The sequence below is a fragment of the Lepisosteus oculatus genome, chromosome 17, assembly GCF_040954835.1.
Source record: "Lepisosteus oculatus isolate fLepOcu1 chromosome 17, fLepOcu1.hap2, whole genome shotgun sequence".
NCBI classification, from domain to species: Eukaryota; Metazoa; Chordata; class Actinopteri; order Semionotiformes; family Lepisosteidae; genus Lepisosteus; species Lepisosteus oculatus.
In genome coordinates this window covers 2,413,188-2,436,935 of record NC_090712.1, presented here as the reverse complement: position 1 = coordinate 2,436,935, position 23,748 = coordinate 2,413,188, and the positions used below count along the sequence as shown (strand labels likewise).

The 23,748-nt window shown below is 44.3% G+C and overlaps 1 protein-coding gene across 1 annotated transcript; it reads left to right on the top strand.

Moving 5' to 3' along the window:
- Positions 1-1,354: 1,354 nt before the first annotated feature.
- fam120b (family with sequence similarity 120 member B) lies at positions 1,355-22,372 on the top strand. The gene is made up of 11 exons (XM_015362513.2): positions 1,355-1,539; positions 3,643-4,658; positions 5,203-5,383; positions 5,978-6,079; positions 7,768-7,940; positions 8,561-8,653; positions 13,971-14,177; positions 15,121-15,223; positions 17,459-17,587; positions 18,956-19,016; positions 21,173-22,372. The coding sequence occupies exons 2-11, from the start codon at positions 3,651-3,653 to the stop codon at positions 21,210-21,212; spliced, it is 2,097 nt and encodes a 698-aa protein (XP_015217999.2). The 5' UTR covers positions 1,355-1,539; positions 3,643-3,650; the 3' UTR covers positions 21,213-22,372.
- The last annotated feature ends 1,376 nt before the right edge of the window (positions 22,373-23,748 follow it).

Genomic DNA, 23,748 nt, shown 5'->3' with positions numbered 1-23,748 from the left:
AAATGGTTGTATCATAGCTCATTTTTATGCACACATGTGAAGGCATTTAAATTTTATTTTACCAATCCAGCGAAATATATCTCAGTATCTTTTTTTTAAAGAGATTTACCTGGGCTGAGTGTTTATGGATTGAATGATTTATCACGTCATCATTAAAATCCCATATAAAAAGAAAAGATAATGTCTAGAAGTGACATTTATTGAAGGATGCAATAATGCATATTCTTTAATGTCACAACAACAAGACATTTTTAAGCTCGATACATGATACAAATTAGTGGATTCTAATCAATACTGCAGGTATAAAACGAAGCCTGCTAGCTCCAACAGTTTTAGTTGAAATCCTTTTTAGTCCGCGTTTCGTCATAAATTAAATCTGTGTTCTTTTATTCTTTAACTAAAGGAAATTGAACAGCCTGCAGAAGACAATTCTCATGGATGGACTTTCGTGACAGTATTCCCTACGTCTCTGTAAAACGCTATTGGCCAGTAACGTTCAGAGCCTACTGTACTGTTTTAAAGAAGAAAACTTTTTTTTCCCTTATTTTCAATGCCAACCATAAGGGGAAACGCCTATCTTGAAGACACTACTTATGAGAAAGATTTAGGTAATTATGTTGACGCATTGTTTTTATTTAGACAAAATGGAGGAGAAGTAAAAAGGAAAATGTTCCGATATATCGTTTAAATAATTTGTATCTCGGCCAGTTATGATAAAACTATACAATGCCCTAATAAGACCTCGCTTAAAATACTTTGTACAATTTTTGGTCACAAAGATTAAAAACGTGGCTCTGTACTCGTACACGCTGAAAAAAAACCGTGATCGTTTAAGTCTACAACGGAGAAGACTACGAGGTAATTTGATTCAAGCATTTAAAATCTTCAAAAAAAAACCCGACAACATCAATCTACTGGACGTCTACCAAATCAGTATTGAAACTCGAGTCAGAGGTAACAATTGGAAAATGTAGGAAAGCGCCTTTAAAGCCGAGTACACACCTTTCTGCACAAAGAGTAGTGGGCGCATGGAACAAGCTACTCAGCCGAGCTGTGATATCTTGGTTCCTCGGAACAGTTAACAACCGAAAACCAAATGAGCTAGATGGGACAAATGATATTTTGCTATTAAGTAAAACCAATCATTACATGTCCCGTGTTCCATTCGAAAACTACTACTTTAAATGAAATACCCATTCTCACTGTCTTTATCCGGATTTAGTCTAAAAGTTTTCCCATTCTCCTGATCTGTGTTTGCAGCCTGGTTGATGTTAGCAGTGATGTTTCTAGTTTGCACTTTTCTAAGACTTACGGTATTTTTCGCTCTCTGTTCCATTTATAGCCACTTGGTGACGCAAGGAACGGCAGACAAACCGGAAGCGGATACATAATGTATCGTAATTGCGTGTGTCATTGGAATAACAACGGGATATTTCCCAGATTAGGGCTGTATGTTTATCCGCATGGAGAGTGCCGTGAAGGCGTTAATAAATCCCGCATAGTAGCAGCACATTAACATAAGGCTCCTGAATTCCTTGGGTAGGTACTGTAGCTCAGCTCGTCCGGCATGCGGAGCTTGTTTTGTCACCGTTTCCAAAAGATCGTAGACTTAAAAAGCACCGTCACAACTTTCATTTTCATTTCATTTCATTTGATCTTACCGCCCACGAAAGACCGTTTTTTTTAAAAAAAATACGTGAGTAATTAAGAAAAATGTAAAATGCCTAAGTGTATCTATAATAAATGCTGCCGTGCCTTCCTTATACAGACGCGTCGGCGAAAGGAGCCCACATTATATTATAAGGTCTGTGAAACGTGTTCTCTTAGGAACAAGGATTGGACTGTGTAACAGAGTAAGCAGATTTCCTATTTATCTTTAACGTCCCATTTGCTGAAGACGTGGGAAGTGGTAAACTGAGCAGATGGGTGATCACGGTATGTGCTTAAAAGGTTGCTGATAGGCCCTCAAGAGACTGCGTTTTCAGCTCGTCTATTGTTTTAGTTAATTTGAAATTTCAAAGGGTCTTTAAATTTCAGTTAGGCATCTGAAGTTAGGACCTTGAGCTCTGGCTGGAAAAGAAAGGAAAAGTGCTGTTTGTTTTTTTAGAGTTGATCATTGCAGTGCCTTCCCTTCAGCAAACAAATAATGGAACTCAGTTATTTTACAGAATTCCCAGTGCAAAGACCACTTTCCTGACCAGGTTTCATTCAGTCTTCACAACATCGTATTACACCGTCCATCAAACTCGGCCCTGGAGAGTCCTTATCCCCCTTCAAGCGAGCAATTCCACCGTAAAGAGTCCTACTCCTGCACAGGATTTACAATGTAACTTGAATAAACAGCAGGAAGACACTTCCACACATGCAAAACATACACGTTATCAAAATCTGAAAACAATTTACATATACTGTACACCATCCTCTGCCCAGTGTTTTTTTTCCTCTAAATTGTCGCTACTTTTGCTGTGTTTTAACCATTTCCCTGCGCTTTGTCTTAATGCTCTGTGTCAAACGACGGCAGTATCCCATATTATCCTGTTTATTTTTGTAGCACAATGTCTCTGCTTCAAAGGTTCTGCTAGTGTTTGTGTGAGAGATTTGTGTATGAAATATCTGAATCGCGCGTCCTTCTTTCGTATCTGACACCTCAAGTATCGGTGAAAGGGGAACTGCAGTCCCAATTTCTCAGACGCGTTCTAAAATTTTGGTAACAAAAATTGTACAAATTTTGAATTAAGCACACAGTTGTGAACTTTGTGAAAGTAATGTAAGTGGCCACGTTGTCGCAAACTCGCAGTCGAGGTCCCACGAATTGTGACGCGATGCGGCCCTTCCTGCTCACTAGTCCCTGTGATGACTAATGTAATGCGATGTACGAGAGAATTAAGTACAGGATGTGCAGAAGACATTTTCCGGAAAGAAATGTTCCAATGTGATCTGCATGCAGAGTTAAGTACGTAGCATTTGTCAGCAAAACTGTCTTGAAATCAAAAGCAATATTTCTATTGGATTAAAAGAGATGTATTCACAAGCCTGCTTGTTTACAATGTGGCACTGTGTCTAAGGATCTTCGCCTGTGGCTGGAAGGTTGCCGGTTCAAATCCCGCGGGCGGCAGAGGGATCCTACTCCGTTGGGCCCCTGAGCAAGGCCCTTAACCCCAGCTGCTGCAGGGGTGCTGTATAAATGGCTGACCCTGTGCTCTGACCCCCAGCTTCTCTCCCTGTCTGTGTGTCTCATGGAGAGCAAGCTGGGGTATGCGAAAAGACAAATTCCTAATGCAAGAAATTGTATAGGGCCAATAAAGTGATTTAATCTTATCTTATAAGGCAGCATCACGTCACTGGAAGTTTTATTGCCTCGTTCTGAATTACAGAACATACTGCTGCGTGTACCTGGAAATTGTGTCTATTTGGTGATGTAAACCAGAGGTTTCACACATGACTGCGTGCATTTTACTTTCATTGTGGTTAGATAGGCAGTAACCCTGAAATATGAAAATAGTTCCTCTTTCACGCTGGCCGTCCGTGCTCGTTCCTCTGGGAAGCCGGACCAAGAAAGCTTCCTTCCTCCCAGCGACGTCGTTACCGCCGACTCATCCGGCCCATTTCCTGTTTGTTCTTCTAAATCGTTTTTGGTTGCAGTCCCCGCGATGGGAGTGAAGGGCCTGCAGGGCTTCGTGGAAAACGCCTGTCCCGGGACGTGCGTGGCGGTGAACTTGAAGGAGATGGCCGAGCAGCGTCGCCGAGCCCGGCCCGGCCGCCCCCCGACGCTGGTGGTGGACGGGACGGCGTGCCTGAGACACTGGTACTCCTGCGCTGCCTGGGTCCACGGCGGCCAGTGGCGGGAGTACACGCGCGTCCTGGAGAGCTTCGCCGGGGCCTTCGCGGAGGCCGGCATCCGGCTGGTGTTCGTCTTCGACGGCGCGGTGGAGGAGGCCAAGAGGGCGGAGTGGGCGCAGCGCAGGCTGCGGCACGGCCGGGAGATCCGCGGCGCTTTCCGCTACGTCAAGGCCCACGGCCGGCAGCCGGGCAGGGAGATGTTCTGCCTCCCCTCGGGTCTGGCTACGTTTTCGAGATTCGCCTTGAAGGCCCTGGGCGCGGAGACGCGGTGCTCCGTGCGCGAGGCCGACTACGAGATCGCTGGCTACGCTGCCCTGCACGACTGCATGGGCATCCTGGGGCAGGACACGGACTTCCTCATCTACGACAGCGTTCCCTACCTCTCCGTGAGCCAGCTCCGGCTCGAGCGCATGGAGACGGTTCTGTTCTCCCGGGAAAATCTGTGCCGGGCCTTGCGGCTCCGCCAGAGCGACCTCCCGCTTCTTGCCTGCATCCTGGGCAACGACGTCGTGCCGCAGGGCCGCCTGGAGGGACTGCGGAACAAGTGCCTGGCAGCCTATCGGCAGAAACACCCAGGGGCCTCGACGCCTGCAGATAAAGTGTTGGCAGTGGCCGACTTCATCTCTAGTCACTGCTGCTCAAGAGGTGGGATCAGCGAGCTGCCTTTATCCGAGGCAGACCAGGCTGTACTGGAGCAAGGAGTGCGGATGTACCTCCTTCCCAATCAGCAGTCCCCGTGGGTTCCCTCTGGAAGTGAGCCCCCTTCCTCTGAATCCATGAACTCTCTGGAAAGGTATTCCAGTCATGACGTTCTGCAGGTAACCTTGCGGGGAGCTGCCCTGTGAAATATTGCTGTTGCTCTTGTTTCCTCATGAGAAAAGATCAGCGCCACTGAACGTAGACATGCCTGTTCCCAGTAGCTGCCTTCAGAACTTGTCTCATATCTGCGCGTGTATCCCTTTAATGGGGCAGCTCTTAAACAGCCCTGCAGCAACCTTTGCGACAGCTGTTCTAGTGTCAGCAGAAAGGAGACGTACGATTATAGTTACATTTCAGTTAAGTTGTAAGAAAACTGTAACGAATTTACAGCCCGGCTCCAGCTTATATGGCAGTCCAACTAAACATCCTTTTTTATATGTTGATGAAAACAAATACTGGCACAATATTGAGAAAGATTTTGCCACTGTGGTTGCTCGTACTCTTAATACATTTAGAGGTACCAAAAATGCACCAGATGCCTTTTTGGAACCAGCCGTATTCGTTCATGCTTGTCAGTTGTGTTCATCTGCCCTGAAAATGCAAAAATATGAAGTAGAAAAAAAAATGAAATGAGGCTTATTTGGTTGTTTGTTTGTTTTTAAGGCAGCCAAAGAACAACACGTAAGAGCTGAATCTTTTATGGTTTTCGACGTTCTGTCTGCTGGTGTTGTTGACTGTAGCAACACGCTTGAAGATGAAGAGGACACCGAGTTTCCTGGGCAGGCAATCACTTTCCGACCCGCAAGAGAACGCATATACGGAATCCTCTTTGCAGTAAAGCAAGGTGAACTTGTGTGGGTGAGCAATGAAGTCGGCACCACAGAGGTGACTGTGTGGCTACAGAGAGGTGTCAAGTGCTCTGTGTGTCTAAAAGTCAACCTGTAAAGTAGTCGGGATGTATCCTTTCCCAGGCTGACTCAGGAATAGGTGTGTCCAGCCTGGTGTATTGGCCAAATTCTAATAATCCCCATCTCTGAATTGGCTTCATCACTGGTCTCCTCCCCACTGAGAGCTGGTGTGTGATGAGCGTACTGGTACAGCATCATCAATGTTGCATCATCCAGGTGGGGCTGCACGCTGGTGGTGGTGAATCCCCATTACCTGTAATGCACTTTGAGTGGGGTGTCCGGAAAGGCGCTATATAAGTGTAAGGAATTATTTGTCCTGGAGAGACGTGTGAGAGAAGCTGTAGCTCAGCGCTGGGTCTCTTTTCATTATCCTGTCTCAATTATTCCCCGTGCAGCTTCCCCTCCTGTCTGATGCTCCATTTTTAGAAGCTCTATTGTTTTTCACCCACACGTGCGGTGACTGTGAGGAGCCCGGCCTAATGTGTGCGCTATTGTTTTGTCATGACACACTTCTGTCTCTCGGCTCTCAGGCGACAGCGGTCCAGCCCCTGCGGTGAAGGAGTGGTTCGTCTATCGTGGCAACTCGCTCCGGCAGCCAGACCTCGTCACGCCCGCTCCCCTGAGCCTCCCGGGTACGAGGCACGATGTCGTTGACACTCTTACCCCTCCGTTTCTCGACTTGGTCAGATACCCAGTGGGGTGTGCAGCTTTGAAAAACGTCGCAGCATGCAGTCTTGCCCGTCTCCTTGTGTCTCATGCTGTCTGTTGTGTGCAGCGGAGTAGGCCTGGGTGACTCCACTGTCCTCTTCTGCAGGTTAGGAATGATGCAAGAGACATCTGGAGACAGGATCACTTGCATGGAAACTTTACAATGTGGGGCAACATACTTGGGCAAAATAGGAGAGAAACATCAATAAGGAAACTGAGATGTACTGTACCCAATGCTTTTCATTTTGCACGTGAGGATGTGGCTGTATTCCTTTCAAGTCACCAGCCAAATAGCAATTTTTGGACAAACATCCGTTGCACCTGCTGTTTCAAAATTGAAAGAAGCCAGTGTTTTTAAGAGGATATGTAGCTTAGGTAGTGCTCCTCTGCACCCCTGCAGAATGTTGTAAAGAAGGTCCTTGCTGTTGTGTTTCTCTGCATGTCTGAGCTCAAAATGGCTTAGTGCCAGCTTCCAGCAGCACCCACAGATACAGCCACAGAATCAGATAGACTGTCCTTTCAAAGAAGATGCTAAGGCTCTGTCCCGTTTGTGATAGGAGATACAGACATTGAGAGTCTTGTCACTAGGTGACAGAGACATAACTGGCAGGGCACCGCCGGAGCCAGGGCTGGGAATCCTCAACCAGGTAGTCCTCAGCTTGCAGCGGAACAGCGAATCCTGCAATTTCCTAGGACCCTGCAGGCTTGAAGTGACTCCTTCAATGGGCTCTGATTATCCTGTCAGGCGATTAGAGATTACTAACAGAGCTGCTAAAAGGCTGTTATAGCAATGTTTAAACTAGTTTATCTTATCAGATGCTGCTCAAAGGCTTTGAAAACACACTGAAAGAGGAACAGAATCTGGTTGCTAAGAAAGGTGTGAGTTATCTCTGCTCACCCACTAATTAGGCAAACAAAGTGATAAACATAGTTGCTTAGTAGCTGAAATGAAAGATGTGTCTTTGTACCTAGGTTATCCTTTACAGCTGCATCCACGAATTAACAGACTGATAACATAGATTGTATATTTGCATCCTGCTACCTCAGAATATTATTTTTTTCTTTTGGTTGGCCTGTTGAAAATAAAGTTGTCACAGCTTCGTCTCTAAGATGGTTCTGGGACAGAATAATGTCAGAAAAGCCCACGTTAATGTTCAGATACAGCTCATGCTTTATGATAAAGTGACCTTTTTTTTTCCCCAAAGCTGTGCTACACTGAAAAGAAAATTCTCCTTTTGATATCTTCCTTGCCAATTTCTGTATATCAAGCTTTACATTTTACATCGCACTTTCAGAATGAAGGGGGCTGATGTTTTTTAAATCATCTTGAAAATATTGTCCTGTAATTCAAATAACAGTCTAGGGGGTTCAGTGCTTAAATCACTGGGCTTTTCACTGGGAGCCCGGCTGCATTCGGTGTGTGTTACTCTTAGCTGTGTATTCAGCCTACTTGTATCCCAGTGAGACCTAAAACTCAGAAGCATGTGGAGCCCTCACGGCAATAGCTTTAAATTCCTAGCTCAGCCCCCAGCCTCTGGAATCACCCTCAGATCAAAGCATCTGCTATTGTGCTCTTAAAGATCTCATCATTTTGTTATATTTCTTTCTAAAGAGGGAACCCCAGATTTGAAAGTTCTGTGGTTCAGCGAGGCTCCGGAGACAAAAGCCCTCCGTTTCTCCACCTTCCTGGCGGTTTTTGACCTGTTGGACTTGGCAGAAGAGCTGGAGAAGCTAGAGTCCCCTTTAGCGGCTGTCGTTTGCCTGGTCACCTACATTGCCTTGCAGGTAGGGGACATGCCTGGTGTTGCAGGCGCCCGTTCTGTTCACCAACCACACTAGCTTTTCCATATCCCCAGGGGGCGAGTGGCTCGTGAGAAACTGGGACATCTTCAAAAACGAATCTCCTTTTCCCAATATCATTTTTTACATGGTCACTTGATTCATTTCCAGTAGGTATCAATACTCCTTACGACTACCTGGTTGGAAATTGCTTATATTCTGAACCTGTATTAGAATGCCAAAGAAGGCTCTGACCTGAAGAAGGCTCCACGGCCGAAACGTTGTGTTCCTTTTCTTCTCTTTTTAGCATGGAATAAACCTTTGCTGGTTCCTATATGAGAACACCTTTAGAGTTATATTTCCAGCAGTTTGCTTCAGGGCTGAATCTGAGCTCCAACTCTGAAGTTCATTATGACCAATTGTCAGTCTTTTCTATGGCTTGCTGTTGTGTGGCAGAAATGTGCTGGCATCAGCATCGTGTGGACAGATCTGCCGCGGGTTAATGAAATAAGACGTGGTGGAGTCAGTCTTGCCCTGCCAGAAAAAGCTTTGGGAGTTGACCTGTTTATGTACCGGGGCTCAAAATGAAAGTGAACGTCTTTCATCTCTCCGAACCTCTGTTCCAGGAAAGAAGCCTTTGCCTGGAAGATGTAAATGCTTACGTGAGCCAGGCTGTCTGTGTTCGTGAAAAGACACATGAAGAGCTCGCTGGTATTAAGGTATGGAATTTGGAATACTTCTGCTGCATGTGCCTTTTCTATCAAATTCTACCAAGTCAGGTGCTGTTAGCACTCAGTTATACAGCACCCAGACATGCATCTATCTTGTTATACATCATAAAATCACTTCCTATTAAATATTTTTGCATTAAATCAGGGCACTCTGTCTATGCTTTGTGTGTGCATTGCTAAAATTGATTTGATTATCTGCTGCCACGTGCCTAGAGACCAGCTGACATTTGTATCGACAACAGGTTCAGGTTCAAGGTTTTGCAGTGCAGAAATTCTGTAGTGCGTTATGTAGTCACAACAACAAGTAGTATTAGAAGAATTCAGAATGCTCACAGTGTTTCTCTTCCAAATGGACAGTGAACCACGGACCAGAGGACACAGGTTTAAACTGCAGCCATGAATAGGCGACACCTTTTCACCCAGAAAAGAGTGAGAGTACCGCTCACAACTATATCATGTCGTCTGATACATGTTTATTAATGCTTATTGCACAACATCTTTATGATGTCTTTTAAACACTCCTTCTGCTTGACAAGTGGAGGTGCCAGCTGCAGGACAGCAACACTTTTTAGTATTAGAAGAATTCAGGGAGGAATAAAGGTACAAAAATAAATTATGAGAGGAATAAAGAGAGCATCTTGTTTTCCCATTCCTTGTCTGGAAAACTGGGGGTGTAGATATCACCTGTCTGCCCCCCAGTCACTTTTGCAACATTCTTTCCAGGGCACAGGATTAAATGATTTTCAAATACGAGGTGTTGTGTGCACGTCTCAGTCGTGATTTTGAGCTGTATTACTGTATAGTCAAAACCATCATAGCTCCCAGGTTTAAATTGACAAAGCAGACCCCAAAATGGCAAAACTCTGAGGTTTTTAACCATTTAACTTCATATTCCTAATAAATGCATGGAGAAAAAACTGTATATTCAAAGTATATTCAAACTTGAACATACCTAGCAGTTATTTTCACACTCGCGCAACCTGTATCTTTTATTTGGGAATGTGCAGTGTATTTTAATGTCACCTTGTTGTGGGAAAGTGTATTTGTGGTTAATGATTTGCCTGGTGATTTAAGGACTTAGAGAAAATGCAATTAATAGCCTTTGTCAAGCTGTCTGTGATGTTGAATGACTCCTAATCGCTGAGCTGTGCTTCCAGAGCTTTAGTGAATTGTGTACCCTTAGGCAGGGGATGAGATAGAGGCACACTTTCTGAACACTTGTGTTGACAGGATAGCCAGGAAGGACAACAGCACGGTGTGTACAGACTGTCGCCACTCGTCATTAGCAGCCATCCTCCTGGAATAGGGGAACCACAGAGTCTGCTGGTGTTTGTTCTGTTAATTCCTTGCATGCCATAGTGGCTGATCCCTCTGGGTTTCTCCCCTGGCAGGGCTGAGGGCAAAATCCTCCATTGTCCTTGCAAGCATCAGGATGCACATGAACTCTGCCTCTGCTGTCACAGACCATCAGAGAGTCAACGTGACTGCTGCCTTCGGTGTCCATTATAATTTTACAGCAGTACAGCACTGCATAGAGAGTATTGTTCCTGGGCTTAAGGGAATGTCCTACCCTGATAAGCGAAATCCACCAAACACCTTAAGTCTTTTTTATTCAATTATTGAATTCAATTATTCAGAATCCTCAGAGCCATTGAAAATGTAGCCCAAAGGACGTCTTGAGCGTTATGAAGCAGAGGGGTACGGCGCAAGCCACGCATGTTGTTGAAGCTGAAACACTGCTTCTCTGAAGACATGGCTGGGTGAGCGCGATCTCTGTAGCTACTGCTAAGTCACCTAGATGGGCCAAATGGCCGCTTCTCATTTGTAATTTTTCTTACGTTCTTATTCATGTTAGTTCCCCCTTCCCTTTTCTCGTGTTTTTAATATTAAGTGTATGTTGTGGCTCTTTTTTAAGTAACACATTTTCAGGAGCTCACTTACACAGCTATCAGGGTCTGTTGGCAGTATAATGTTTCCAAGTCCCAGAATCAGTCTGTTTTTAGCTTATCATGTCTCCATCTGATGAGTGTGTTGGTCCACCTGCTCTTCTTCATTGGAAATGAGTACACCCAGATCCTTAAGGGCGCGTTGAAGCCCACAGTCAGTCTGAGGTCAATGTGAGAGTGTTATCTTACAAAGTGATTCTGCTCTCAGCTGGGAGACCAGGAAAAATAAACCTAAATGACTCTTCATAACTCAGAAGCTGCTCTGATTTACTCCCGAATGTGAGGTTCTACTCATTCAGTGTTAATGGAGGCGAAGAGCAGTCCTTGACTTTTAAAACTTGTCACTGGAACTGGACCAAGCTGTATATATTTATTCACAGACAGAGGTATAAAGGCCCTTCATTATGATTAATATTAGCAGTTCATCTGAGAATTAAAAGTGGGTGTGTTGCAATGCTCTTCAACAAATCTCCATTCGAGATCTAAGAAGCTGTGCAATTGAAAGATTTGTGAAAACTGTCTCAGGTGTAAGTTTTATAGAAATAATGTACTACAACTGCAGGCAGTGTTCTGTGCCATAGACACAATCAATACTGACAGGAAACAAGTGAGAAACCGAATAATAAAAAAATAGGAACTGCCCCTTTGTGCAACTAGTTTTCTAAAAAGTTTAAGTATTGCATTGTGTTCAGCAGAACCAAACCTTAGCAGTGGTACAAATAAAAATTCCAAAGGCATTTTTTTTTGTTTTTTTCAAAAGAGTAGTTAAACAATAATAGTTATTGTTCCTCATCTATAAAAAGCATGGAAATCATTTTGGGAGAATTGCAGCATTTTACATTTTGGTGTAATTGAGGTTTAAACCTGAAAAGGAGCCTTAAGAGAGAGCCTGTCTTCTGCCTCAATTTCAAAGTACCATTTGAGACCACAGAGCTATTTCAACTTCAATTTACCAGCAGCAGCTTAATTTAAGCCCATTCTGTATTCTATTTTAGACCCCGCAGCCTGAGCTTGAACTGTGGTTTTACCATTTCAAATGTAACACTGTCCCCCCCTACAAACACTGATACCCAACAGTACAGAATCCGAGCAGATTGAAACCTCATGCAAGATAATCATAAACAGGACTTTTTTATTAATGTGTTTAACCTCCATTTTCTTTCATTTTTGCATGCTGAATCTTAACTTGTGACTTTTTTATGCATTTGTAGGTTGAATGTGGCATTCATAAAAAGTTAGGCCAAAATGAAAGAGGCTACCGAGTTGTACACCTTACTTCGAAACGTCCTCTAGCGTTAGCAGTGTATGGTACAGTGTTCCCTGCCCCTGTGTCATGCCAGACTGCAGCGTACATCACGTCATCTAGATCAACATGGCTAGAAATGTCACATTCGTTTGAAAAAAATCATACTTCAGAGGTCCGTTTACAATTACAGTTGCCTGGCAAAGTTTACAAGAACAAAACTGAAAAACCCTCATAAACAAGACCTCCATGTCGGTCTTGCCCACTAGAAACCAGAATAAACTATCATCCCAATCATTTTAAAAACCAGCGATCATTGACTCTGGTGTGAGTTGAAAGAATTCTCCAAAAATGTTCATGTCTGAAAGTCATCTCTCATTAGAAAGCTTAAACCCCTTCAGTCCTACGGCCATTAGCGTCGTCACACGGCACCTGAGGCCACTTCAGAGCGAGAGGCGAGGGGATGACCGTAATGCGCTCAGATATGGATCAGCTCACAGGTGAAGGACTTTGCTGTTTGCTCAGGACGGGTGGGGAGAGGCGGCAGTCTCTGTGTCTCCAGAGAGTGTGCAGCGGCAGCAGGTGTCTGCTGGGGCGAGGAGGAGGAGGAGGAGGAGGGGGCTCACAGCCTGCCTGCCTGCTGGTGGACAGAGTGAAGTGCGTTACGAGCACCTGCCTCTCGTCTGCGTCTGGGGCGCACACACCTGTTCCACAGCTATTGTCGCCACCTCCAGGAATGCTACTGTTACATGTGTGCGAAGGAAGGCAGATGGTGGGGGGTGGGGGGGGGGGCTTTTAAACTGTAGCTTTCCAAAGCCTCGCCGATGCTCTTTTGCCCCTCCGTGGCGCTGTGTCACACGGTGAGGGAATGCTTTCTCCATCTGTGTCTGCAGAAGCCGCCGGGTGCAGAGCGGACTCATGTTCCCCTGGCGCACTGGTTAACCAGTGTACCTCCACACAGAAAATCTCCCAGGGTCTAGGAATGCGCGCTTAGGTTCCACAAGACGTTGAGCGCGCTTGAAAAGGAGTTAGACTGCCTTCAATCAATAGCTGTTCCCTCACACATCTGCCTTAGACTGGTGAACTTGGTGGTCTTTTGCAAGTGTCTGATACGCAGTCATTTTTAACACCTACAGATATTCTTCTGTCTACAGGTAGAATCTGGCCGAAGGTCCCCAGTTGTGTTTTAAAAGAAAGAAAAAAACAATTTTCCTTGTTTTCTGCACCTCTAGAATCTGTTTCTAGCACTGCACCCTTAGACTTGTTTCAGTTACTTCAGCTAATTGGGTGACGACTGTTTTTTGTTCTAGCTGTGCTAGGTGTCTGCATTTCCTGCAGCCTTTTATCTTTATATTGAGTGCTAACAATGCAGTATGTGCAAGAAACCTGAGTAACAGATCCAGCGTTTTCTAGTAATTATTTTAATGGGAGATTATATTCGGCACGTCCTCAGTCAATCAGTTAGGCACATAAAAATATATTGCAGCTCAGATATTGCCAGGTGTCCAGCTGCAGAATGCGGGGTTCAGGTGTCAGCAGATGGTTTTAAAACCTGAGAGTATAGTGAAGGGAAAGAAGTTTAGTATTTGGTTTGTCAGAAGATGAAATGACAGAGTGCAAGCAGAAGTTTTGGAAAAAAAACCCTAAATCAACATCAGAAATGGTTTAAGCTTTTAATGTTCTTATTCTTGCTTTCTGTTTGCTTTTTAAATCTGTTTGCAGTGCAGGCAGGTGGCAGGCAGATCTTTCACCTGGCCACAAGCACTGGTTTTGAATAACCCTGGATTATCTGCTCTCTTATCTCCCCTTTGCTGACAGCCCAGGTGAAAATGAACAGGATAAACTTGAAGACATCTGTCTCTTTGTTACCCCTGGCTGCACTTGAGCACATTTCCTTCCCAACTAACTAGCATTCCACAGATGAGCTAGCCCATGAGCTTGGAGCCGCGGCATCTGGTTCTCTCAGATTGAGCCGATAAATTGGAATATGGGTGATAACATTCAGGTCATTTGGAAGGCAGAGCTGAGCTGCTTGCAGGTTTCACCTGTTCGCAAACCTGTGGAACATTTGTTTTTCTCAGTAACGCCCTTCTGAAGCCGAGTGCTTGTGTTGCAGCTCCCGGTTGTGGACCCCAGAGCCATTGAGCTGGGCTCCCTGTTCGTGCGCGGGCTGACCATCCTGATAGCGGCCAACAGCGCGAGTGGCTTTCCTTTAAAGATGGAGGATCTGATGCCTTGGAAAGTGTTCGATGGGCTGCTGTTTCATTCCAAGTACCTGCAGGCACATTCGGGATACAGCGAAGACGATCTCCTGGAAGGAACTGTGAGAAATGGGATCTTTCTGATTTTTGTGCAGATCAGGGAAGTTGATATTTTAACACTAGGCATGCATTTTGCAGCTTTTGCCCAGTGCAGGGTAGGAGCTGCAAAATGTAGAATTCACCATCAGTAACTTCATGGTCAATCAGAGGTCAAGACAGTTATTGCTTTTAATATTTAAATTGTTTTTTATTGCCAATAATTGCCGCAAACTTTCCCACCTGACACTCGTCAGCATATTGTGGAAGAAATTGCTGTATGATGGCTGTCCTCAGTCTGTTTTCTGACGAGAAGAGGAGTTTGTAGTGTCTGTTTGGGTTTCGATTTTCAAGACACATGGAAATTGATAGAAGGAGTTTTTAAATAGATATTTTTATATATAATAAAAGTATAAAATTTACTCAGCGGTTTAGATCAGTCGTTTTTTGCTCGTCAGTGGTGTATGATGTAGAAACAGAAAAGAATCATTAAGAATCGGTTTATGTGAAATAAGTTAACTCCCAGTTTACAAATGAAAGGGTAATTTAAATGAAGTGGTTAAATAATTGGGTAATAAAAAAACAAGGACTGTGTGTGGGCAGCGCTGTTCAATATAATGATCAGGATCGTTGAGTTTGGTCTTCCAGGTGCAGCTTAGTGGAAACACAAATTGTCGTGGACGTTCAGTGATGCCATTTGTCTCCTTATCTCAGTTTCTGAATTCCGTGTCAGAAACCAGTTATCAAGTTGCACCTTCGCCCTTAAGCCAAGTCTGAGGGATTCCGAACAGCATGGCTTCTGCTGAGACACTGTGGTGCTGCCACTTTCAGATTTCCCATTCTGCTGCACCTTATGTGCAGGAATAACCAGTCGCACAAGGAATGTGTTCGTGGGAACAGCACCCTGCACGTGGGGGGTGAGGGAGAGAGGGGTGAAGATGACCTTGTTGCTGTGTTGGGTTCCTGCAGGAGTGCTGGGTGTCACAGTTTGGTCACCTGAAGGCCCTCGTCACCAGCGCCTGTGGGAGGAGAAATCGAGTTGTCCAGAGCAATCCGAGAGCGTCTGTACCAGGTAAGAAGATTTCCATTGAAAAGCCAGTCAGCTTTGCCGTTTCCAGTAGATCCAGCCGGTGTTTTGCTTCAACCTTGTGTTCATTTCCAAAATAAAAAAAATACATACCGAACAAGGATTCCAAAAAGTTCTTTTTTTTTCCATAATTATTATTGATGTTGGCTTGGTGCCTAGTGGACATTGTCAGTGTTTCAAACAGCCTCATCATAGTTGAAAGGTCAGGATGAGTGGACAGTTTGTGCATCCCAGTGGGAAACAGATGGAAACTGCGAATAGTGTTTTTGTGCTGCCTTTGTGTGAGAAGTTCCCACAAGTCCCAGAAATTCACATTTTAACCTAGCGGAGTCTTCCTCAGGGCCACCCAGGACAGCATTGCTGTCTGGAAGCAGGTGGGGCGGTGTAGCGTTGTTGTATGTGCAAGACGTGAAGGCACTCTGGTTAAACAAATGTTAATGTGCATCTCTTAAAAGTTTCACTTGCACTTATTTTGGGATTTTCAGCATTGCTTTGTCATAACTAGAATAATTCTGGGTTGTTTTTTTAGGATATGTTCTATATTAAGTAACATAACAAGACAGCAAAATTATAATGTGGGGGCTGTTACAACCTTTTTTTTCATTTAAACTAGCATCCAGAGTCTTGTGGTTTTATAAAAAAAGAATTCTTGCTTAAAAAGTCTTTTTAACATTCTAATTGTATCCATCTGGCAGTGCTCTTACTATTAGGAACATGTGGACAATATTTCATGTGCTTTACACATTTTTGTCCAGTTTCGCTTTTCTTGTCCTGATGCTTTTTACTTGAAAATACTTGGAATTCTCCACGCAAATATATCCACGATCTTTTTTTTTTGTTTAGTAGAGATAGTGTACAAATACACATGCAATGGTTCAGGTTGCTAGGTAACCTCATCATAATCTGGATGTCAGCCACTGCAACTGAAAGAAATGTGATAAGTCCAGAATTTAACAGCCTCACGATGTTCGTTTTCAAAGGCCTTTGTTTAGAAATAACTACTTAGAAATTCGCTTCCAGTAAGCATGTTTTATGATCTCGTCAGTCATTTTTTAAAGCCACAATGATCAATTATGTAGTCTTTTTATGTACTTTTTTTTTTTTTACTTGTTCAGGATAATAGTTTTGAACCCTCGCTTGCATGCACACAAGCGAATGAAGAATGAAAATGGTTGCATTGCACTTAGCTTTCACTAAAAACCTTATCTTTTACTTCTGTCTAAATTAATTAAAACTGAACTCCCTGGTAACAATTTTATTAACATTTATGTGCCTCTATAATAGGGAAAACTATTTTCATAACTGCATATCAAACCTCTACCTCTTTCGAGATACGTCCTGTCCAACAGGGTGCAACAGGTACAGTATATACTGCAGCTACCTGTCCAGAAAAGCTTCTGACAAGCTCCTGCTCCGTGGCCTGTCAGTGGTGATCCACTGCAACCTAATTGAATTTGTTTCCTAGGAATACATCGCCAGACAATTCATGCAGCTTTGGAGCACATTCCAGTCTTTGTTTTTCCCATTACAAGAAAATCAAATTTTAAAAAATGTTTACTGCAGATCAGACCTTATACAGAGTTATTGATTGCAATTTGAAATATTTTTTGAGAAGTATATCCTTCAGACAGGTCTGGGTTGCTTGGATGGTTTGAGCAGGGCGGGTTCGATTCCTGTCTTGTCCCAAAGAGGGCAGGTTCAGAGCTCCCCTTCTCTTGAGCTCTCCTCTGTCACCTCTCCGACCCATCACGTTCGAGCGTAAGCTGACCGCCTCTGTTTTCCTTGGAGTGACTTGCCAACACTCTCAGTCCCCAAGTGAAAATAAGGAGAAAAAAAGAGGCTTCTGAAAATATACAATTTTGTTCCCATATACACAAGAGAACAAAAGGAAATATTTTAACATTTCGTGTCAGGGCAGAATATTTAGACTTTGTCCATGAATCGGGAATGTTTGGCATTATGAGCTGCGTATAGTTTACGAAAAGAATCTCCATGAAGGCACAGCAGATAAATGGAAAGGTATGTCTTTAATTTGGCTCAACGCAAAACTAGTAATCAGTCACCAGATTCCATGGGGAGATGATGGCGGAGCCTGGCGAGCAGGGAATTGCATGGTTCGAGTTTCGAGCGATTCTTCGTGTTTCTGCCCGGCAGCGAATATTTATGCAGGGAGTCCTGGCTGTATAATTAAAACCGCATTAAAATGTTTCGATGTCTCAGTGAAACCAAGGGGAGGTGGATGCCAGTCCAGAGAACGCAGACCCCAGCACTTCAGAGAGCCAGAACCAGGCCAGTTCTCTGCTCCCAGCAGCCGGTTTCAGTACAGGGGCCACAGTGTACCTCAGCAAGGTAGGAGACACTGGCTGCCTTCTGCCAGCCAGATTGTGAAGGTGCTCCGTAACTCGGAAACTGGTAGGTTTTGGAGTTTGGAGGAGGGTTATAGGAGGGAGCTGCAATCACAACCCATAGGTACATTGAAGGTATCGTCTCTGCTGGAGGTGCATTTTGATTGCAATATTCCATTTATCAAACACATGTAAATATTTAATTAGAATTTAACATTTTAGCCACCACCTGGCTGTTTTGGTATTTTTCTTTGTAATTGATAGTCCTTAACACTATTAGCACCACTTGTGTGAATCAGTTGTTTTAACAGCAAGCTGCTGTTCTTAAATTCAGCTAAAAAAGAATCGCAGTATGAAAGTGTGGTGGTATCTGTATTTTTGTCTTCTCTAATAATTCAGCCTTAAGAAAAGAGGCATTGATCCCTTTAAAAAATAACGCCTTCATTCAGCATGATTACATAGAATGGGACATTTCCACAGAAGTTTTGTAGATTTGCAAATAAAATGTAACCATATTCAAAATCTGCTCAATTTCTCTGCAACGTCAGTGCTCAGTGCTTCTGACCAAGACCCAAAAAGAGGCACACAGATTTTTAAATTCCCAGCAGCAATAACATTAAAGTCCAAATTTGGACATGATGGCAAAAAAAACCTAAATGGTTTTGGACAGAAAATGCAGTAATAGTTTTACTAGCAAATTGAGGCCACTTCTTTCATGCAGCCCTTGAGAATGTGTGTTGAGCCTATCATGCTGCTGGGTTTAGTGAAGCTCACATAAGAGAAACGACTCTGCAAATATCGATGCATCATGTGTAAAAATAGGACTTTGGGTTAGAAGTGATTGGTCAACATAGAAGCTGATATTTTTTGTCATTGTCACTGTACTGCAGTAAATTTCAGAGTAACTTAATATCGTCAGGGTTGTATAAACGTTTCTTCCGGTGGCACACTGGTACTCTGCGTCCAGGTAAAAATTTAAAAATATAGACAGCAGTCACAAAAATGTACAGGAAATTCCTTTTTGCAGGGTATGATGTTGTTCCAAAACCTAAAAATAATAACCTTTTTTGTTATTGTTTCAAAATTAAAACAGGTTTTCCTTGGGATGGTGGTGATAATTACCACACACAATCCAAAAACCTTATTAGCCACGTGCAGCGCTTTTGGTTTTTCAGGAACTGTCATTTGTTGTGTGAAGCATTTTACACTGTCACACAACATGCAGTACAAATTTAGAGTGTTACCCCTATAGTCGAAAAGGCCTCCTAACCCCCTGATGGAAAAAAAAGTTTCGGAAAGTTCTTTCTGTCCTCATTCCTGGTGCATGGACGGCACTTCCTTCGCTGATGCCTTTTTGTCTTCCTCTCTGCAGAACGGGGACACAGACCGAGATACAGAGGGCCGAGCAGGCAGAGGTATCACTTAGCACCCCGGTGAGTTCAGGCCTTCAGTATGCAGAAATCTCAGTGGGGATGTGTGCCAGTGTACAATACTGAAGACCTGCTCCAGATCAGGCCCCTGGGGCCCAGCTGGGATATCGCAGGGCTCTCCCCTTCCCTTGAAAGGCTGAATGATCGCTTGCTCTCGGCCAATTTTAGCCTAAATGGGCCGGTCAGCTGTGAGAGACTAGAAATGCCAGCAGCTATATCACCCTGCAAATCACATCTGGCAGCCCACTGAAGCTCAACAGGTGTGAGGCTGGCCAGTCCCTGGATGGGAGACCTCCTGGCAAAAACTAAGACTGCTGCTGGAAGAGGTGTTAGTGGGGCCAGTAGGGGTCGCTCACCCTGAGGTCTGTGTGGGTCCTAATGCCCAGTACAGTGACAGGCACACTGTACTGTAAAAAGGTGCTGTCCTTCGGATGAGACATAAAACCCAAGATCCTGACTGTCTGTGGTCATTAAAAATCCCTGGGTGTTTCTCAAAAAGAGTCGGGGTATAACCCCAGCATCCTGGCCAAATTTCCCTCTGGCCTTTACCAGTCATGGTCTCCTAATAATCCCCATCTCTGAACTGGCTTCATCACTCCGTTCTCCTCCCCACTGAGAGCTGGTGTGTGGGGAGCATTGTGGCGCACCCTGGCTGCTGTCACATCCTCCAGGTGGGGCTGCACACTGGTGGTGGTGGAGGGGATCCCCATTACCTGTAAAGCGCTTTGAGTGGAGTGTCCAGAAAAGCGCTATAGAAGTGTAAGGAATTAAAGGGGGAGGTGACTGTGTTCCTTTTCAGGGAACAGGGGTTGCAAAGCCTGCACCAGCTGGGCGTGAAGACCCGGGCTGTCCGAAGCAGGAGGTGCTCATGCAGCAGGTCAGGCACGAAGCTCGAAGTGGCACCCGGTCAGGAGCGGCAGTGGGCAGCAGGGTTGCCAGAGGTGCTCTGCAAGCCTCTGGTGTGCAGGGGTGAAACACAGCATTCCAAGAGTTCCCCCTGCCCCTACTGAGGGTGCCCCCTGCTGGCTCAGTAAATGATGGAGGTGAAGAAGCTGCCATGGCTGACGACAGAGTGTTCATACTGGCAGAGGAGGCCAGAGCCTCCTCAGCGGAAGAGGGCGCACTAGCAGTATACAGGGCATCAGTATACCTCTGCACAAGTGGTGGATCCCTTTCAAGGATCGATGGAAGACTCCAGCAGGCACCAGGTCATCTTCATGGAGGCCATGTGTCTCAGTCCTCCATCACTGAGCCGTTTGTTCCCCATTGGGGAGGACTTCCGTTGCAGGGAACGAGGGTTGTGAAGACAACCGAGTGGATTCACTCACCTCCCCTTATTTCAAGTCTTTTCGGCGCTGTTGTGGGAGCTGTAAGGTGTCCCGGCTCACAGGCAGTCCTGTGCACCGTGGCTTGGGGATGTTCAAGAGCCAAGTCAGGAGTGTGACCCTTTGTTTCCATGCGCCAGATCTATAGCTGGGGGGGTACCAGTATCCGTGCTGCATCTGCTCTGGCTATTAAATCTTCCTCCTTTTATATGGAGATGCCTTTGTTTTCTTCTTTGTCTTATGTTGCCAACAAAGTCATTTTGTTCAATTTTATGCTCAAGGAATGGTGCAAAGCGTGGATTCTAAAGGGTTAATTTACCAATCAATGTGATATGAAAGGCCTTTACTTACCTATACGGATCCTCACATGATTTCATATAATTTGATCATTTTCCCGAAGTGTGAATTTTAAAAGTTGACATAAGCATGTCAATTTGGAAGTGAAACACTTGCTTTTCCTGAATGGATTAAACTACGACATGGCGCAAGTGTTTGTGACCTCTAGCACAGACATAAGTAGAGTTAATTAAACAGAGGATGCACAAGGGCGCCTGTCCACTTTGTTGCAGTAGTTTAACACACCCATACCATGTTGTGTCAATCCAGCAATTATTTGTTCATTTAAAAGTAGGGTTTGCAAAATTCTCCAAGCAAGTGACATCAATCTGGACAGCAATGACAAAGCTGATATATTGTATTTTTACTGTATTAAAGGCATTGTTACAGGATGATTATTTTTACAGTTTGTTTGAAAGAGTACAATTCTCGTCTTTTTCCAAGCTGTGTTGCAGATAACGTAGATGTTTCTTTTTCTGTTGGTTGTTTGTTCCCTAGCTGGTCCCTGTTTCAAAACACACGTCCCAACTTCCCCTGACCAGCGGCTCGGGCAGGGCAGAGGAAGGCGGCCTGTAAGGGAACTGAAAACAGGGAGAAACGAGAAGACCAGAGGACTGTAATGGAACCGCAGTCTTCAAAAACACTTCTAAGGCACTCCGGGCCTGAAGAGTTTCTGTTTGTTCCGCCTTTAATGAAATCATTACATTCGATTATGGAGGAGAATTCACTGTGGAATGCAAGTGGGGAGTCTGTGCAGTCCAGCAGGAGCTCAATGTGGCACGTCCCATCTGGTGGATGCAGAAGTCTTTTGTAGCATCTCGTGCAGCAGTGGACGGGTGAATCCCCCTGTGCTGGAGTCAGAAGGCTCTGCTAAATTCTAGCTGCTCTCATTAGTCTAACCAGGAGAGTTCTACAGCCTGCATCCACTTGACTGGACAGCACCTGCTGCCTGCCTTGCTGTGGGTCTGGGTCTGGAGTCGCTTCTGAGTGCTGAAGCCCACTGCGGTAGCACTTGCGACCTGTGGGATGCTTTTTAAATGGACAGCTTTAAGACAGCCTGTTGACAATTAAAAAAAATAAATAATTATTTTGGAACATTGAATGCAACAGACTGTCCAGCAGTAATGTCTCATTAATGTTTTTTTTTTCTCCAGATAAGGACAGTGCCCAAACAAATGCAAAACGTAGAAAGAAAAATTGAAACAGCTTAACATAGAAGTATTTTCCAGTTGAGTACCAACACGAAAAGGGACCACTTCCAAAGAAAGTGCCAACCCACGGTTTATTGGATATTCAGTAAACGAAGTAATTAGTCCCAGATGATCTCTTATCTTTCATCCCTTGTGGTTTGGACGAAGTCCAGCTACACAGAAGTCACATTGTTATCTGTTAGACTTGCAGGAGTGCTGGATGAAAACTGACCAAAGGAGACAAGCTTCAGCATTTCAATTAGGCAGCCTGTAATTGAAGGAAACCTATGATGAAAATTCTCTGTTGAGCAAATCACAGAGATTAATGTGTGTGTGTGTGGGGAGCAGTCAGAGTCCTGCCTTTGAAAGGCTGTTGCCAGTCTGCAGTTAGGGTGTCCATATGGCTTCAAAGTCTGAGTTTCAGATCGGTTCTATTCTTTATTATGCCTTCAGAATCCTGTGTTCATGAATTACAAAAATAAAACAGATGAAAGTGGGTTTTTTTTCCCATTTATTTGTTATTTTACCTTTTTTCAACCACATGAAAAAGAAAAACGTATGGCATAAATCGGACTTGGCCAATTCAGCAAGTTTCTGTTTCTCAGTTCTGTAGTAAGTGGTGGGGCTAATAAGACGTGTGCTAATAAGTTGGCAATAGCAGGCATCACTGTTGTAACAGGATGGATTAAGATGCCTGTCCCGCAAGTCCTCTTACTCTTATGTGATGTTTCCATTCCCAAAGACACGGTGCTTTAAAGACTGACCCCTGTCCTTAAAAGCAACAGCTTCTAAAAATCGTGACAGCAGTTTTAATATTACTTCTCTTCTGATTTGTTGCTGAGTGTAAGTGCCACGATCTTTCTGAAATGCAGTATGACGGCACACTTTATTGAACCAGCTCTGCACTTCTAGATATATCTGGAACCGAGTGGAAAGGGGGTCGTAGCCTGCTATCATCTTGAGCATCAAAATCATCAGCTTCTGAGCTCCTGGATCACTCCGTCAGTAGAGGCTCTCGTTCAAAGCCTCATTTGTGCCCAGTTCAAGTCTGGGCTGTGTCTTTCGGTAACGGTGACTGGGATCAGCAGTGCACAATTAGTGAGGCATCGGGGGGGCAGGGCTTGAGCTGGACAGGGTATTCCCAGATTTCTGGGCAACATTTGCCCCTTTGCTCATTTTTAATTAGCAGAAAGAGACCCATTACTCCCTCATTCGGCGCTAGTTCTTCCATAGATGCCATAGGGTTCTCACAGCATTAGAAATTCTTTTAAAACCAGCATCCTGTAAAAAACGACTTTTTACCTTTTACACGTAGTTTGGTAATACTGAACTACTTGATGGCTGCATCCCCTCAGTAAATGCAGCAGCCAAACTGTTAGATAAACAGATGACATACACCTAGAAGGCTGGCTGGCACATAGGCTGCAGTGGAGGAAATGGGAAAGAATTCAGGTCAGATAACATTAGGCCTAAGTGTGTGTGCAGGCTCACAAGCCTGGAGAAATAAAGAGTGAGTTTAGTACAATCCTGTGTTATGTGTTTTGCTATTAAAGACTTCCTCCAGCTTCCCAGAAACAGGCAGGCCAGGTTAATTGGTGTCTAATCGTCCCTGTGTGTATATTAGCGTCTGTGTCGCCTGACAGACTGCAGTCCTGTCCACCTTACGGCCTGTATCCGCCATGTTCGTCTCTGGCTTGCCGCTGTCCTCTGCGGATAATGGTTGGAAAACTGAAAGCAAGGAAAAAGAAACAAGCTTTTTGCTCAGAAAAAAAATAGACTTCTCATTTATTAAAAGAAACTAAACATCAAATGTCTGCAAATCTAAAAGGGTTAAATAGTGCATTATATTTATTCTAGCATACATACTTAATGTTGTTTTAAAGA

Excerpts from the sequence above, each read along its gene's own strand:
- fam120b (XM_015362513.2), top strand. The coding sequence starts at position 3,651 with ATGGGAGTGAAGGGCCTGCAGGGCTTCGTGGAAAACGCCTGTCCCGGG. Across the intron at positions 6,080-7,767 it reads CGCTCCCCTGAGCCTCCCGG|AGGGAACCCCAGATTTGAAA; the intron begins GTACGAGGCACG and ends TTCTTTCTAAAG. Across the intron at positions 15,224-17,458 it reads TCCGAGAGCGTCTGTACCAG|TGAAACCAAGGGGAGGTGGA; the intron begins GTAAGAAGATTT and ends TCGATGTCTCAG.